This window comes from Caretta caretta, chromosome 1 (genome assembly GCF_965140235.1).
Source record: "Caretta caretta isolate rCarCar2 chromosome 1, rCarCar1.hap1, whole genome shotgun sequence".
Taxonomy (NCBI): Eukaryota; Metazoa; Chordata; order Testudines; family Cheloniidae; genus Caretta; species Caretta caretta.
The window spans coordinates 180,228,306-180,242,858 of record NC_134206.1 but is presented as its reverse complement, the minus strand read 5'-3'; the positions used below and the strand labels follow the sequence as shown (position 1 = coordinate 180,242,858).

General features: G+C 38.0%; 1 protein-coding gene across 5 annotated transcripts in view; it reads left to right on the top strand.

Annotated features, from left to right (window-relative positions):
• ROBO1 (roundabout guidance receptor 1) overlaps window positions 1-14,553 on the top strand; it is a 1,030,664-nt gene that overhangs the window by 913,264 nt on the left and 102,847 nt on the right. For all 5 annotated transcript variants that reach the window (XM_075117735.1, XM_075117733.1, XM_048868853.2 and 2 more), the window contains 3 exons: window positions 2,409-2,529; window positions 6,007-6,145; window positions 7,462-7,589. In XM_075117735.1, the coding sequence (XP_074973836.1) occupies window positions 2,409-2,529; window positions 6,007-6,145; window positions 7,462-7,589 (388 nt within the window). The remainder of the gene's footprint in view (window positions 1-2,408; window positions 2,530-6,006; window positions 6,146-7,461; window positions 7,590-14,553) is intronic.

The following is a 14,553-nucleotide window of genomic DNA, read 5'->3' as shown; positions in this document are numbered from 1 at the left end:
AAAGGTTGATATAAAGGTGGGATTTTCATAAATGTCAAACCAGGAGCTCAAGTGTCATTCAAAGTCAATGGAACTTGTGCTCTTAAGTCACTGAGGTACATGTGGAAATCCCACCTTTCATCTACTTAAGTTTGAGATGAGTGAGTAGTTCAACTACCCTCAGGTAAGCCAATAAACTTTTATTTCACACGACCATATAGTCAATGTTGATATAGATATGGAGAGGGAGAGAGAGATGTGTGTATGTATATCTAGAAGTAGTTATACAAATATGCACACATACAATGAATAATATAACACCTTGATAATATTTATTATTGCAGTCCTTTAAATTGTATGACTTTGGGGGATATGAAATGAAAATCTAGTTATGTACTTCATACTTTTCTCTTGCTGTTTAAGGCTATCAGCAAGTAAAAACACATTTACCTTACTTTAAAAAAAATATTTACAGGTCACCTTTAATACTCCATAATGCTTCAAATTCCAATTGAAATTTCATCATTGCTAGATAAAGGACATTGCTTTTTCTCTCTGAAATGATGTGCGCCAGCAGCAAAAGCATGAAATTTGTATTCAATACTATCTACATTATAAGTGCATGTCCATCTATCTCAATAACTGACTATCATCATTGTGTGTATATGTCTTACAATGATAATGAGTCCAATGCTGCTCAAGATGTCAAGTTCTCAGGGATAGATTTCTAGCTGCAGGCAACTTGAGCAAAGTACTTCACATTGTGAACATTCTCTGGCTAGTCACTGATTGTATTAAGCCTTTTAATGTAACTTTATAGGCACCTTTTGTTTTTCCGCTACAGTTCAACTTAAATTATTATCATATGTGATCTGAGTTTTAAGCCTATGCTAACTTACAAAAATCATTAAAGAATATTTAAGTGGCATTGCAGGCAACAGGAGATTTATTCAGATAAATGTATGCGTTCGTTCTGTTGTGAACATGTTTTGTTGAAGTTTAAAAACTTAATTAACCAAGGCTTTTATTAAATAAAGAGGGAATCAGATTTTTGGCTTATATTTCACAATCTATTTTAAGTAAAATGTAGCACTGTTCACTATGAAACATCTGCAGGGAATTCTTTGCTTATACTGGTTCAACTCCATTAACTTGCAAAGAAATGAACTGGAGTAAATAAGAGCAGGAAGTTAGCTAACTAACTCCAAATATTGCCAAATATAGGCTCTGTATACCTCTACCTGAGTGCTCAGCACTTCTGAACATCAGACCCTTACTTATTTGTATAAATGTGGATTTAGGAGCCAAATGTTAGGCTTCCATTAAAACAAAATCTTGGTATAAATATATCTTATTGCTACACAGGTTGTGAGGTATGGTATTTCTATCAGGATCTATCCTAGGGAGAAGGCATCATTTATTTACTCTACCAGTACCAGTAATGTAGGGCATAAGCAAGCAGACCCACGCTCTTGGTGGTGCATGTGAACAGAAGTCAGATTTTTTTTTTAAATTGACAAGCAGTTTTTAAATAGTGATTTTCAGTTTTTTTGCTGAGGTACTTAACCGCTCTATGGTTAGTGGAATCTAATTAAATGTAAAGTTGTGATGCAGGTGAGAGGGGTTTTCTGTTGTTGTAAACCTTTCATAGTTTATAAACAAGAAGATAACAACTCAGCGCTGAATGGCAAATTTGTCTCTAAGGTATGAATTAAATATATTTTTGTCACCAAGCAGAAAGACATTGAAATAATTTGTATGCAAAGACCATATTAGATGTGTCTAATTCTGATATATTAACAGTAGAAAGGAAATAGAACCTGTATCTATCAAGCATTAAACAGAAGCAAGGAACAGCCACTACTTGGTAGTAGACAGATTGAAGTGGAGTATCTTCTGGATCCATAAAAGTGAAGAGGTTTTAAAATACAGAAATAAAAAAGTATAAAGTTAATAAGCTGAACAAAATGGTTTTGGTGTCAAAGTTGTTAATTAGCCTTGTTTCTCCACCCAACCTCAAATTCCTAAAGCATGATCTCATACGGATGTTTGTTATCCATAACTAAAAGGCTTTGGAGACTAAAACTTTCTAATTTTAGATGGAAGTCCAAATAAAATTTGCTTAGTATTCTGTATTTTATGCTTTCTATTGCTGAAATAGATGTGCAGTAAATGAGATGCACCAAGCAAGAGTCTACAATCAGCAATTAGAGTTTCACAGAATCATAGAATATCAGGGTTGGAAGGGACCTCAGGATGTCATCTAGTCCAACCCTCTGCTCAAACAGGACCAATCCCCAACAAAATTAATCATAATTTCATAATTATACTTAGCATCTACATAGCACGGTACATCTTTAGAACACTTTACAGACATTATCTAATTGATTATTTTAGAAGTAATTTTTATTATTCTTGACTTGTCCTAGATCAGAGGAGGAAAGCTCATGATTACCTACACGAGAAAGAATGATGCTGGCAAGTACGTCTGTGTCGGAACAAATATGGTGGGAGAACGAGAGAGTGAAGTGGCAGAGCTCACCGTTTTAGGTAAGAGAGACTCCATTGTGTGACACTTCATTAGTGAAAATGCCAGTATTTAATACAGCTTCATTTTTTGGTATGGGGAGAAGCAGTTTTATAGCAAGGGCTTTTTTTTTTTTTTTTTGTTATCATCCAGCTCTTTTGCTATGTTAACATTGGGCGTGTTTTTGTGACAGTCATGGATATCCGCCTCATGGCATATTCCAGAAAATAAATGATCAATATCGGTTCTTCAGCACATAATGGAATATCGTTGAAATAAAGAGGTTTGTTACTCCAGAACAGGATGAAAATCGAGGGAAAAGAGGAAATAATGAACACAAGTCAGCGAACTATGCTGATTTGTGAACACAAAATATAGGGTTTTTTTCACTTATGCAGTCAGATCTGACTTAGTTTTCACACTGCAGATAATTTCAGTTTGCACTGACCATAACAGTATTTATAAATAATATCAAAACAAGAATTAACTTCAGTTAACTTCAATAACAAGCATATGTATCATTTTCCTCTTCCACGAGGAAACTAATATAATCTTGGAAACTTTACTGAATCATTTATGTAATGAAATCTTAAAATATGGATAGATCTGTTATCTGCATACATATACGTTGACCTAGTAAAACAGGAGGTGGGATACCACTTTGAGACTTGCTGAGTGGTATAAATTTGCTACCGAACAACTAGCTCAAATAATCCTAGAGACATTACACCATGTCTAATCAATCATTAAAGGAGATCTTCAGTCAAATTAACTAACTCAAACTACCTTGATTGAAAAACCACACCTTTTTTGTCTTCGTAGACAAGACCCTATGATGTCTGCAGTGCAGCCTCAGAATATCTTTGGCATTTCATGGCTGCTTCAGGATCTTCAGTGCAATCCTGATTCTGGACTCTCAGTGTGAAATGTTGCTTCAAAGCAGTATAAGGCTTGGAAACAGCTTAACCCTGTTTATCCTGGGAACAAACACTTTATGACTGCAGGGTTTACACCCATGAGCTTGGAAACTTCACAGCAACATTGAAGTTTGAAAATAGCTGGATTCAGGTCAAGTTCCTCAGTGCTGGCCCTGTCTCTAGCAGTGGTATTTTATTCTGTTTGAGGCACTTCCTCCTCAGTGTTCAGTGATTTGATTTGTTTTCAGTCCAATTCAGATGCTGGACATCTTGAAATCCTGTTCAGTGTTTATGAGTGGTGGGGAGTTCCTTAATAAGTTGACAGTGTTTAGCATCTCAAACTATGTTGGCATCTTCTCAGCAATCGGCAAGACATTGTGGTGATTTTTTGGGGAAGCTCAGGATATTTTCCTGTATATTGCTGTGATATTTTCTATTTCAGATGCCTTGGAAACACTTGGTTTAGAGGTAAATTTAAGTCAAGTCAACTGTTAGGACTTCCATCTTTGTGAAGTCTGGAAATTAGAAGAAACTTTGTTTGCATGAGTATGGTTCTTATATTAAGTGCCCATGCAGCTGCATTGGTTAATTACCCACACCAGTATCTTTTTACCATTATCCCAGGAATGGTAGTATTGATGAGTTATAGTTGCCTTATTGGAAAGTATTAGTTTGATTCTCCTTTCTGAAGACTTATAGGAAGAAGGAATCTTCAAGGGTTTTCATTTTGTTTTTTGTTTCTCTTTAATTCAAAATTTATCTCTGATTTTTGTCCTGGGGAACAAAAAGATTCCCTTCTGGAGAGGAAGAATGGTGTATTGGGTAGGGCACTAGCCTAGGACTCGAGAGAACAGGTTCATTTTCCTATAGATAGATAGGTAAGTATTCTCAACTGGAGAGATGACGTTTTTTACATTTATCCAGCCAAACTTCTCCTTTCCTTCTTATACATCCTGAAGTTATTTTTACTGAGCGTCTGTTATGAAAACGCCCTAATACCTATCTGAAGTAGGCAGAAACTCTTGGACTATTAATATATCATTTTCATCCTTAACCTTCCGATAGGATCTAAAGAACTGCTTGACTGCCATGTTCACTGGTATTGCCTAGCAGTCCAGCATGTCACTGTTACTAGGTCAGAATAATTTTTCTTTTGCATAGTTTTGCCAAACATCATTATTAGACTCTTCTCCTTCAATAAATCTAGGCTCGCCATTTCCAGAATTTTATGTACTGGCTTCAGAGTGCTCAACAGGCTTCCCTGCAACCTTTTTGCACCTACATGCCTTGAGGGCTTTGGGGATTTTTATTACTTTCTAAATAACTGGGCAAGTAAACGTGTTTTGCTTCTGTTGCACCAATACTTTTTTTTATGCCAGTTAGCTGCATTAAACCTGTTTGTGATGGTAGCTCTTTTATAACATCCTCTGCCTATTGTTTGGGCTCTTGTAGAGGCAATCATGATAACTTTTACATTCCAGGAGTGAGGTTCTGTTATAATTTCTACTGTACGTTATAGAGAAAATATATTTACCTGTAAAGGGTATGTTGTTATAAGTTCACTCTCCTCTATCCACCTTATCCACAGAGTGGAAAGTGCATGATTCAAATATATGAATAAAACCTTTTCAGCAACTTATATTTAGAGCTCAGCGAGGTGTTCTCTTCCACTTCATGTGTGTTGAGGTTAGCTGTGAAAAAATTCAAAACCTATAGACGTTCCTGCCTGATACGTAATATGAGCATGGACCTGTGATAACAGCGACTTCTGTGAACAAAAATTATACAGAAGTAATTTTCTTTTTTCTTTGTGCTGGTGAGAAAGAAAATGATCACTTTTCTCTTTGCTGCACTTGAAGTGATTCTATCAAACACAAACTGTTACTGATGACAAGGTACAGTCATACCGAAGATTCGGTGGTGGCTTTAACTAGCCTCAGAATATGTTCAGTACTTCCCCATTGCATCAGGGTCTCTGCGGAGGCAATACTTAATGTGTGCTTTCTGTCAAAGGTACAATAAAATAGTGATGCCCGTTGTCAGCTTTGGTGCCTTGCAGCAGATCTGTTTCTGTTGCTGAAGAGAAACTGAGGCCACTTAGGGCTAGTCTACACTGCTGCGCTACAATGGTGCAGCAGCACTCATGCAGCTGCACCGCTGTACTGCGCCTGGTGAAGACACACTATACCGATGGGAAAGAGCTCTCCTGTCGACACAATTACTCCACCTCAACGAGAGGCAGAAGCTATGTCGGTGGGAGAGCATCTCCCACCCACAGCGCGTGGGTGTGGACACCGCTTTAAGTCAATGTAACTTATGTCCCCTGGGAGGGGGGGGGCGTTTCACACCCCTGAGCGACATAACGTACATCAAGTTAAACAGTAGTGTAGACAAGCCCAGAGTCAGGTCTGATGTAATTTGCATATCTACATTGTGTACCTGATTTTTGTTGTTCTTACAACAAAATTTACCTGGCTGCACACAAGTAACTCTGGAATCCCCACATCAGCCACCCTGAGGCACTGCAGGTGTTGCGGTGCTGTGCCTTTAGCTGTAATCCAGTGTTTCTTTCCTTTCCTTTAGAAAGACCATCTTTTGTGAAGAGACCCAGTAATTTGGCTGTAACTGTGGAAGACAGTGCAGAGTTTAAATGTGAGGCTCGGGGCGACCCTGTACCTACAGTAAGATGGCGAAAAGATGATGGGGAATTACCAAAAGCAAGGTGCAGTATGTTAAGTTACCTTTTGGATAAGATCAAGTGCGGGTATCAGTTTGATATCTAAGAGGGGATCATTCCTGTGCTTGTATGGATGGGCTTGGTGATCTAATAGGACTCTTCTATTTCTGAATCCCGTGGTCCTCTGCTTACAGATATAATTCACTTGTGTTGAAAACTTAGAAACAGCTTGAACTAAAATCTTTCCAACCTACTACAAAAATAGCAAAAGTATCAAATTCAAACAACAATGTATGGCATGAATGAATTCTGTACTTGAAGTACCTACTGTAATTATCAAAACTACTGTAAAATGTCAAATAGATAATATAATTAGGCTACAGCACCAAGAAGTGGACAGTGGAATTGCAATTGATGCAAGATGCAGCCTGCTAATGTATAGTGCTGCTCTTAGGAGACCTGCTTTTTTTGTTATCAAGTCTCCAATTCACATCTCTTCCGTCATTGGCCTAACAGAGTGGAAAGTAAAGTAGCCTTGTAAAAAGGAAACACATGAAGGTTTTTTTTTTGCATTTTTGCTTAAATTCCTAATCATCAGTTTTTAAAGTACTGGTGGTTTTTTTCCCTCGAAGAGGACCTACTGTAACATTTGGGTCCCTTCATCTTCTACAGCCACATCTTGTTTCCTGTTAATCCAGTTTATAATTTATCTAAAAACTACTGCATATAGGGTAAAATAGCTGCTTTCTAGGACTAGAAACACACTGGCTACATTATGCAAAGATGAGTAAAAGGTGATGAAATTGGAGAGAATATTATAAGGCTATGTTATTTCCTTATAAAACGATTGAATGAGTTATGTTTTAGCTTGACTTTAAGATGGCCTTTGGTTATGTTCATAAGAACAATGCTGCTTTTTTAATCTTTTAAAACCTTATAGCTCCTGATTTTTACATCTTCCCAAATGCAAATGAAGAAAAATATATGGATTATTTTTTTTCTTTTAGAAATATCATTAAATATGTTTACTAAATGTATTGTAATTAAAAGTCTTTAGGCCAAAGTCTAATGTCACTTACACCAGATTTACCATTTATGATTATTTTATTAGTGATGATCTTGATTTTCACATTGTAAGTGAGATCAGATTAAGCTCTCAAATATGTTTGTTTTGAAAAAAAATGTCCATAGTTCGAAGGCAATACACGTTTCATGTATTGCTTAAATATGCTCATATCTCAGAGAAACATATGAATTTGAAGGCAAAAACTTCTTATGCTTACTCTTTATACACTAAAGAAACTGGCAATATTATTTTCTATTTATACTGTCACGCTCATTTGCTGTTATATGTATTTAAGATATGAAATCCGTGATGATCACACTTTGAAAATCCGGAAAGTTTTGGCAGGAGACATGGGGTCTTATATTTGTGTTGCCGAAAATATGGTTGGAAAAGCTGAAGCATCAGCAACTCTAACAGTTCAAGGTGAGCTGTTTCTTTATATAATACTTAACCCCAGAAAAAGGAAAGAAATTTGATTTTCTATACAGTAACTTTAATAGAACCATAATTAATATTTAATGTGATAGGCTAGGTTATAAAAATACAGAAAAATCATTTTGGTTTGATTATTTGAGCCCTGTTAAACTACTGAAGCATTTCAATTATTTTTTTCATAAGTGTGAAAAGAATTAATATTCAGTGCTGGGAGGGAAGGGCATGTATTTTGAACTTCCATAGGAGAACTTTTTTATCCTTTCTGTGATTGGTATCATCTCAAATTGTTTTAACTGGATAAAAATATTGTGACTTCAAGTATCTGTTGGATTTTTTTTATTTAAAGTAGTAAAGTTGACATTTTTTAGATTCCAGAATGTAAGATATTTCATCCACATCTTATGTGGCATCTCTGTTAGTGGAAGTTTGCAACCATGGTAGTCCATTCTGTATGATCCTCTGCTGATCTCCTTTTGATCCACCCAGTATACCACATCATTCATCCAAGATCTTTTTCTGCCTTGTGTTCTTCTGCTATCAGTTTTCCCTTCCAGTACCTGCAAACACATCATGCCACTGACCCTTTTAAAATGTGCCCTGAAAATTGAATCATTCTTTTAATAAGATCTCTAATAGCATTTGCTAAATTACAATAATCACCAGTCTCATCAGATATTTATTCTTCCAGATGTCTCTTTTGGTGTCTTTCTAGTCTGGTGTGACTTCAGTATCTGATCTTCTGTAACGATGCTTCCAAAGTAGCAATGATTTCTTAGTTGTTGTGTGGCTGTGTCATTCACTGGACTCTTACATGTTTTCCCAGGATCCTTGTCTAGTGCCATAGTTTTTGTCTTATCCATGTTCCACTTTAGACCATATTCTTTGCCATATTCATATACAGTCTCTACTAACTTCATGAGATCTTCCAAATCAGCCATCAGCACTGTCATCTGCATAGAAGAAATTATTCACCAATTTTTCCACTCATCTTAATACCTTCTTCTGTTGCCTGTATTAATTTAATTAAGCACTCGCTATAAATGTTGAATAAAGTTGATCACCTTGTCTCAGTTTTCTCTCTTGATCTCTATTAGATTTTCATTTTCATCTCCCATTATAATTACCTTCTGATTTCAGCATAATTGTTTTATTACTCAGAGTTTGTATCCATCAGTCCACACAGATCTTAATACATTGAGTAATTTGTAGAGGTAGATTCTGTCAAGTGCTTTTTGGAAGTCAGTGAAACACAAGTATGCTGTTTTCCCCATTTCAATTGATCTTTCCAGTATGAGCTTCAAGTTCATAATGGCGTTGATCGTGCCCTTTCCACAGTTGAACCTGTATTGTTGTTTGCTTATTTCCTTACCAATTTTTCCTTTAATTTGGTATTGAGCAACTCACAAACGTATCTTAGAGGCATGCAATACTAGGTCAATTGTTCTGTAGTTTTTACAATCCATAGTGGTGTTCTTTTTAAGGATTTGGATACCCAGTTAGGTTGTAAAATCTTCTGGCAATTCTCAAACTTATTCTTCATTACATCTGACAGAGCTTTGAAGCCTTCATTCCCCTATGCTTTTTAACAGTTCAGCTAGTATTCTGTCACAACCTAGTGCTTTTCCTTTCGGAAGTCTTTTTATTGCTACTGTGATTTTTTCATCCATTATTGACGGGCTTAATTCATCAATCCCTTTTTTAGGTTTTTGAGGGTTATCATCACCATATAGTTCTATGATGTATTCTCGCCATCTCTCTTTCTTATCTTTAGAGTCTATCAGAGAGTGTCCATTTTTTTCCTTAAGGGTCATATTGATCTCCTTTCTTTTGTAACTAAAGGCTATTATCTTTTGATACATCTCACTTTGGTCTCTTTATCCTGTTGTTCAATTTCTTGCATTTCTATAAATGCATTTCTTGCATTTGTATAATTTTGATTTTGTCTTTGGTATTCCTCTCTTTCTGCTGTTGATCTTTGTGGTTTTACTTCCCTCCTTTTGTCTATCTGACCAATGATTTCATCTGTTACCCATGGATTTTTCTTAGCTAGAAACTTCTTCCCTACATGTTTATCTGCAGCTTCTTTGATAGCATGTTTCAGCTGTTCCCAAGTCGCTTAGTAGTCACTTTTTCTTGGTAGTGACTTTGTATCTCATGATTTGTCAGAGGTGCAAGGTTCCATCCTTGAGAGCTTTTGGCTTTCTGTAACTTTTTCAGTTTGATATTCAGATTTATCAATACCAATCCGTGATCTGATCCAGAATCTATACTTGGCATAACCTTAACCTTCTTAACACTGTTTTGTATACCTACAGTTGAAAGTGATAAAATCAATTTGTTTTTTATACATCCTGTCTGGTGATTCCCATGTATGGTGAGATTAGTTACAGTGAACTGTGTTTTTCAGCTAGTGAACCACAGATGTGTGTGTACAGTATATGCATACATACATTTAATACACTAAACCAGATCAATACAATTTCCGTGTCTTTTTCATGTTAATAATCTATTAAAGCATACTGGAGCACTACTGTTCCTTTGAATGATAAAAATCAAGAGGAACTGAAGGAATTACTATGTGTAAAAAAAAAAAAAACTTCATTGCCTTTTTATACACAGTCCAGATGTTCACCATTGAGATAATCCCTCTCTTCCTTTCTCAGCTAGCAGACAGCCAATGATGCTTTTTTCCACATCCAAACTAGTGGGTATGATGTCCCTTCTGTCCTTTTCTCTGTTCAGCAGGCGGGAGTTCTGGGGAAATATGGGCTTAAAATATTTTATTCAGTAACAAACTCTTATTTTGACACACTTACCATAGCAATGAAGTTGTTGCTCATAAAGTGCTTAGCTTGTTCCAGTAGCTGACTCTAGAAATCTTTGGTGCTATCATCTTTTCTCAACACTGAGCCATCTGTGGCTCTTAAGCAGAATGCTGGCCTTACCATGAGGCGAACTGGGGTGGCCGCCTCAGGTGCCAGACTGGGTGGGGTGCCACTAGGACCCAGAGTGTAGAAAATTGTGTCTGCCGCTGGTGCATATGTATTCTCTCTGCTCTAGATGCACAGAGATGGTGGCGCGCTGTACTGGAGGAAGAAGGGCACAAGAAACATAACAGGCAGGCAGGAGAAAAGGTGAGAAGGAATAACAGAAAGCAGCAGGAGCTGCAGGGAGAGAGAGGAGGAGGAGCCTCTTATGTACCTCTCTAGCACCCCCAGGAGCCTTGCCTGATTAACACCAGCTTCTCAGGGAGCTTCCTGTTTCCTGCTGCTTCCCTGAATGCACTTGAGGAGAACAGGCAGTCAACTGAAGTAGTGGAAGCCAGTTAGGCCCTTAATACGCTGCTATCTTCCCTCCCTCAGGCCCTGCTACCAGCCTGCTTATTTGTCCCCTTCAGATGAGTGTTGAGAGCCACTATAGCTGACACAGAACAGCAGTCATGAGTGAAAGAAGAAAACGCCCCTCTGGGCAACATTCAGAAAAAGAAAGAAAGCTTTTCTGTCTAAGCAGGAAGGAGCTCTCCTGAGATACATAGACACAAATGTTCACAGTGAGCCTTCCAGCCCCAGTGGGGATGTGAGTGGTGAGGAGATGCCTGATCTTCCAGTTAGTCAGAGTGCAGGTGACGGGGCAGCTACTACAGCATCTATGGATGTAACAATGCACATCTCAAATGGATGTAACCATGCACATTCCTGAAAAAAAGTGTAGATCAGAGAAGAGTATGGTGGAGGTGCAAGAAACAGCTGCTGCTGAGTTTAGTTCCTTAAGTCTAGATGATCCAGGACTGGGAACCCATTTGAGCAGTAGCCTGAGGGACTTCCTTGTACTGCATGGGCCACAGCAAGTGGAAAACTTCATGTTCCCCAAAGACAATGAAAACAGAAGTTTCCATCCAACACATTACTGGCGTGAAATCCCCAATGGTGACAAAGTGGAGAGGCCATGGCTTATATACTCAAAAATGCAGAATGCTGCATACTGGTTTTGTTGCAAACTCTTCCAGTCTAATGTTCCAGCCACATTGGGTTCTACAGGAACAAAGGACTGGAAGAATCTGGCTAGAAAACTGGCATGCCATGAGAAGGCAGCAGTCACCAGAGAGCATTCCATAGGTGGAAAGAGCTTGAGATGAGACTAAGTTTAAAGGCCACCATAGATGATCAGCATCAAGAGAAGATTTCATCAGAGTCTCTTTACTGGCAAAATGTTCTGAAAAGTCTCATTGCCATTGTGAGAAACCTAGCACTGCATGGCACTTCAGATCAGCTGTATGTGCCAAACAATGGAAACTTCCTTAAAATTGTGGAGCTGATGGCTGAGTTTGATGCTGTACTCCAGGAGCATCTAAGAAGAGTTGCCACTCAAGAAATGTACACACACCACTACCTTGGAAAAACTATTCAAAATGAGATCATACAGTTACTGGTAACAAAAATCAAACAGAAGATTGTGGCAGATCTGAAGTCAGCAAGATATTACTCTGTTATTCTGGACTGCACACCTGACATCAGCCATACAGAACAAATTACTTTAATGGTGCGTTTTGTAACAACAACAGAACCTAGTGAAAATGTCCCTGCAATGGTGACTGTCAGAGAGCATTTTCTAGAATTTATTGACATTGATGATACTATAGGAGCTGGTATGACAAATGTGCTCTTAAAAAGCTGGAAGGTACGAGAATTGCGATAGCTGACATGAGAGGTCAGGGCTACAATAATGGTGCCAACATGAGAGGAAAGAACAGAGAAGTGCAGACACGGATCCGAGAGTTAAACCCTCAAGCTTTTTTTTGTCCCATGCAGTTCTCATTCATTGAACTTGGTGGTCAGTGATGCAACATCAGCTTCTAGTGAGACTGCTGAATTTTTTTAATGTAATTCAAAGCATCTATGTAGTTTTCTCTGCATCAACTCATCAATGGCAAATTTTGAAGCAACATCTGGGAAATCCTCTGACACTGAAACCACTGAGTGCCACATGATGGGAAAGTCAAGTGGAGGCAATAAAGCCTATCAGACACCAAATTGGGAATATAGATGATGCCAAAGTTGCCATTATGGAGGATAATGCTATGACTGGAACTGTCTGTGGGAGAACAGTGGCAGAGGGAAATTGAATCACCAGAAACATACATGACTTCAAATTTCTGTGTGGCTTAGTGTTGTGGCATGACATACTGTTCGAAATAAATGTTGTAAGCAAGATACTCCAAGGTGTTAACCATGATATGTCTGGAGCAATGGAACAACTGGACAAAGCAAAGTCAGACCTATGGTCTTACCGGTCAGATGAGGGATTTCAAAATGTTCTGAAGAGTGCACAGAAGTTGGCAGAGGAACTTCACACTGAAGCTATTTTCCCACCCATTCAAGAATACAAGAGTCACTGAAGAAGAAGACATTTTGATTACAAGGCACGGGATAATCCCATAAGAGACCCCAAACAACAATTCAAAGTTGAATTCTTTAACCAGATGCTAGATTGTGCAATAAAAGTCAGTTGAAGAACGTTTCATGCAGCTCAAGGAACACAGCAGTATATTTGGGATTTTGTATGGTATTCCAAAACTCTTCACTATACACCAGCAATGCAGAGCACTAGAGACAGTGTTGACACATGATTACGTGCAATATTGATGTGAGTGATTTAGGTGATGAACTGAAAGACCTTTCAAGATACATTTCAGCAGGAACAACTCCAACGGCTGTTCTGGAATATTTGTGCACAAATAAGATGACTACCCTCTTTCCAAGTGCTTTTGTTGCTCTGTGCATACTTCTAACACTTCCTGTAACAGTTGCCAGTGGAGAACGCTGCTTCTCCAAGCTGAAGTTAATAAAAACACATCTATGACAATGACACAGGAGAGGCTGGTCGGCCTTGCAAGCATCTCAATAGAGCGTGAGCTGGCCCAGACTGTGGACCTTAAGGAAGCAGTTCAAATCTTTGCAACCAAGAAGGCACGGAAAGCACCACTTTGATTATTCAAACAGATAAAAATGCCAGTGTTTACTATGCAGACAAGAAAAGTTACATTTGTTGTTCAGGCGTTTGAAAGTTAAGTGTTACTTAACATTTTTGAACAAGGCATTTTAAGTTTCAGAGTAGCAGCCGTGTTAGTCTGTATCCACAAAAAGAAAAGGAGGACTTGTGGCACCTTAGAGACTAACCAATTTATTTGAGCATAAACTTTCGTGAGCTACAGCAGTGGTTAGTCGCTAAGGTGCCACAAGTACTCCATTTCTTTTTGCATTTTAATTTGTTAGTTCTCCTTTATTGGGGTAGGTAGCAGACCAATACCATGAGAGGAGTAGAACAGGAAGAAGGCAGAATTGAGACCTTTCAAAGTTTTGACCCAAGCGAGGGGGCATGGGGGCGTCATTTGAGCTCCCCGCCTCAGGTGCCAAAATGTTGTGGGCCGGCCCTGCTGGAAAGGGATACTTCTGCTGTGAAGTTCTCATACGAATCCCCCAGGCTTTTTGGAGGTGTTTTATCTTTCTGTACATCTTGGTACTAAGACAAGAAAATGAGATAAGGAACTTGATGTCCACAAAATCATTCACTCCTGTGTTCATTTTCTTTAATTAAGGACTCTCAAATTAAAAACAAAAACAAACAAAATAGTGAAAGAATAACAATTCAAATTATTTTCAAGACAATTTGTTAGATTTGATCCTAAGATCAACTGTTAGTCTTGAAACCAATGTTGCTACTATTAAAGCAGCTAATTTTGTGACTACAATTTCTGCTGCTACACTTTCGGAAATAATTTGTGGCCCCTGTTTTGCAAACACTTACGCAGGTGAATAAATGTACACATGTTGAGTATTCCTATTTTTTTCAGGGGCTTACTAATATGTAGAATTACTTAGTTGCATAAATGTTTACAAGATCAAAGGGGGATGGGTGTGGGGCTGTATTTCCAGAATACCATAATGCTTGTTTG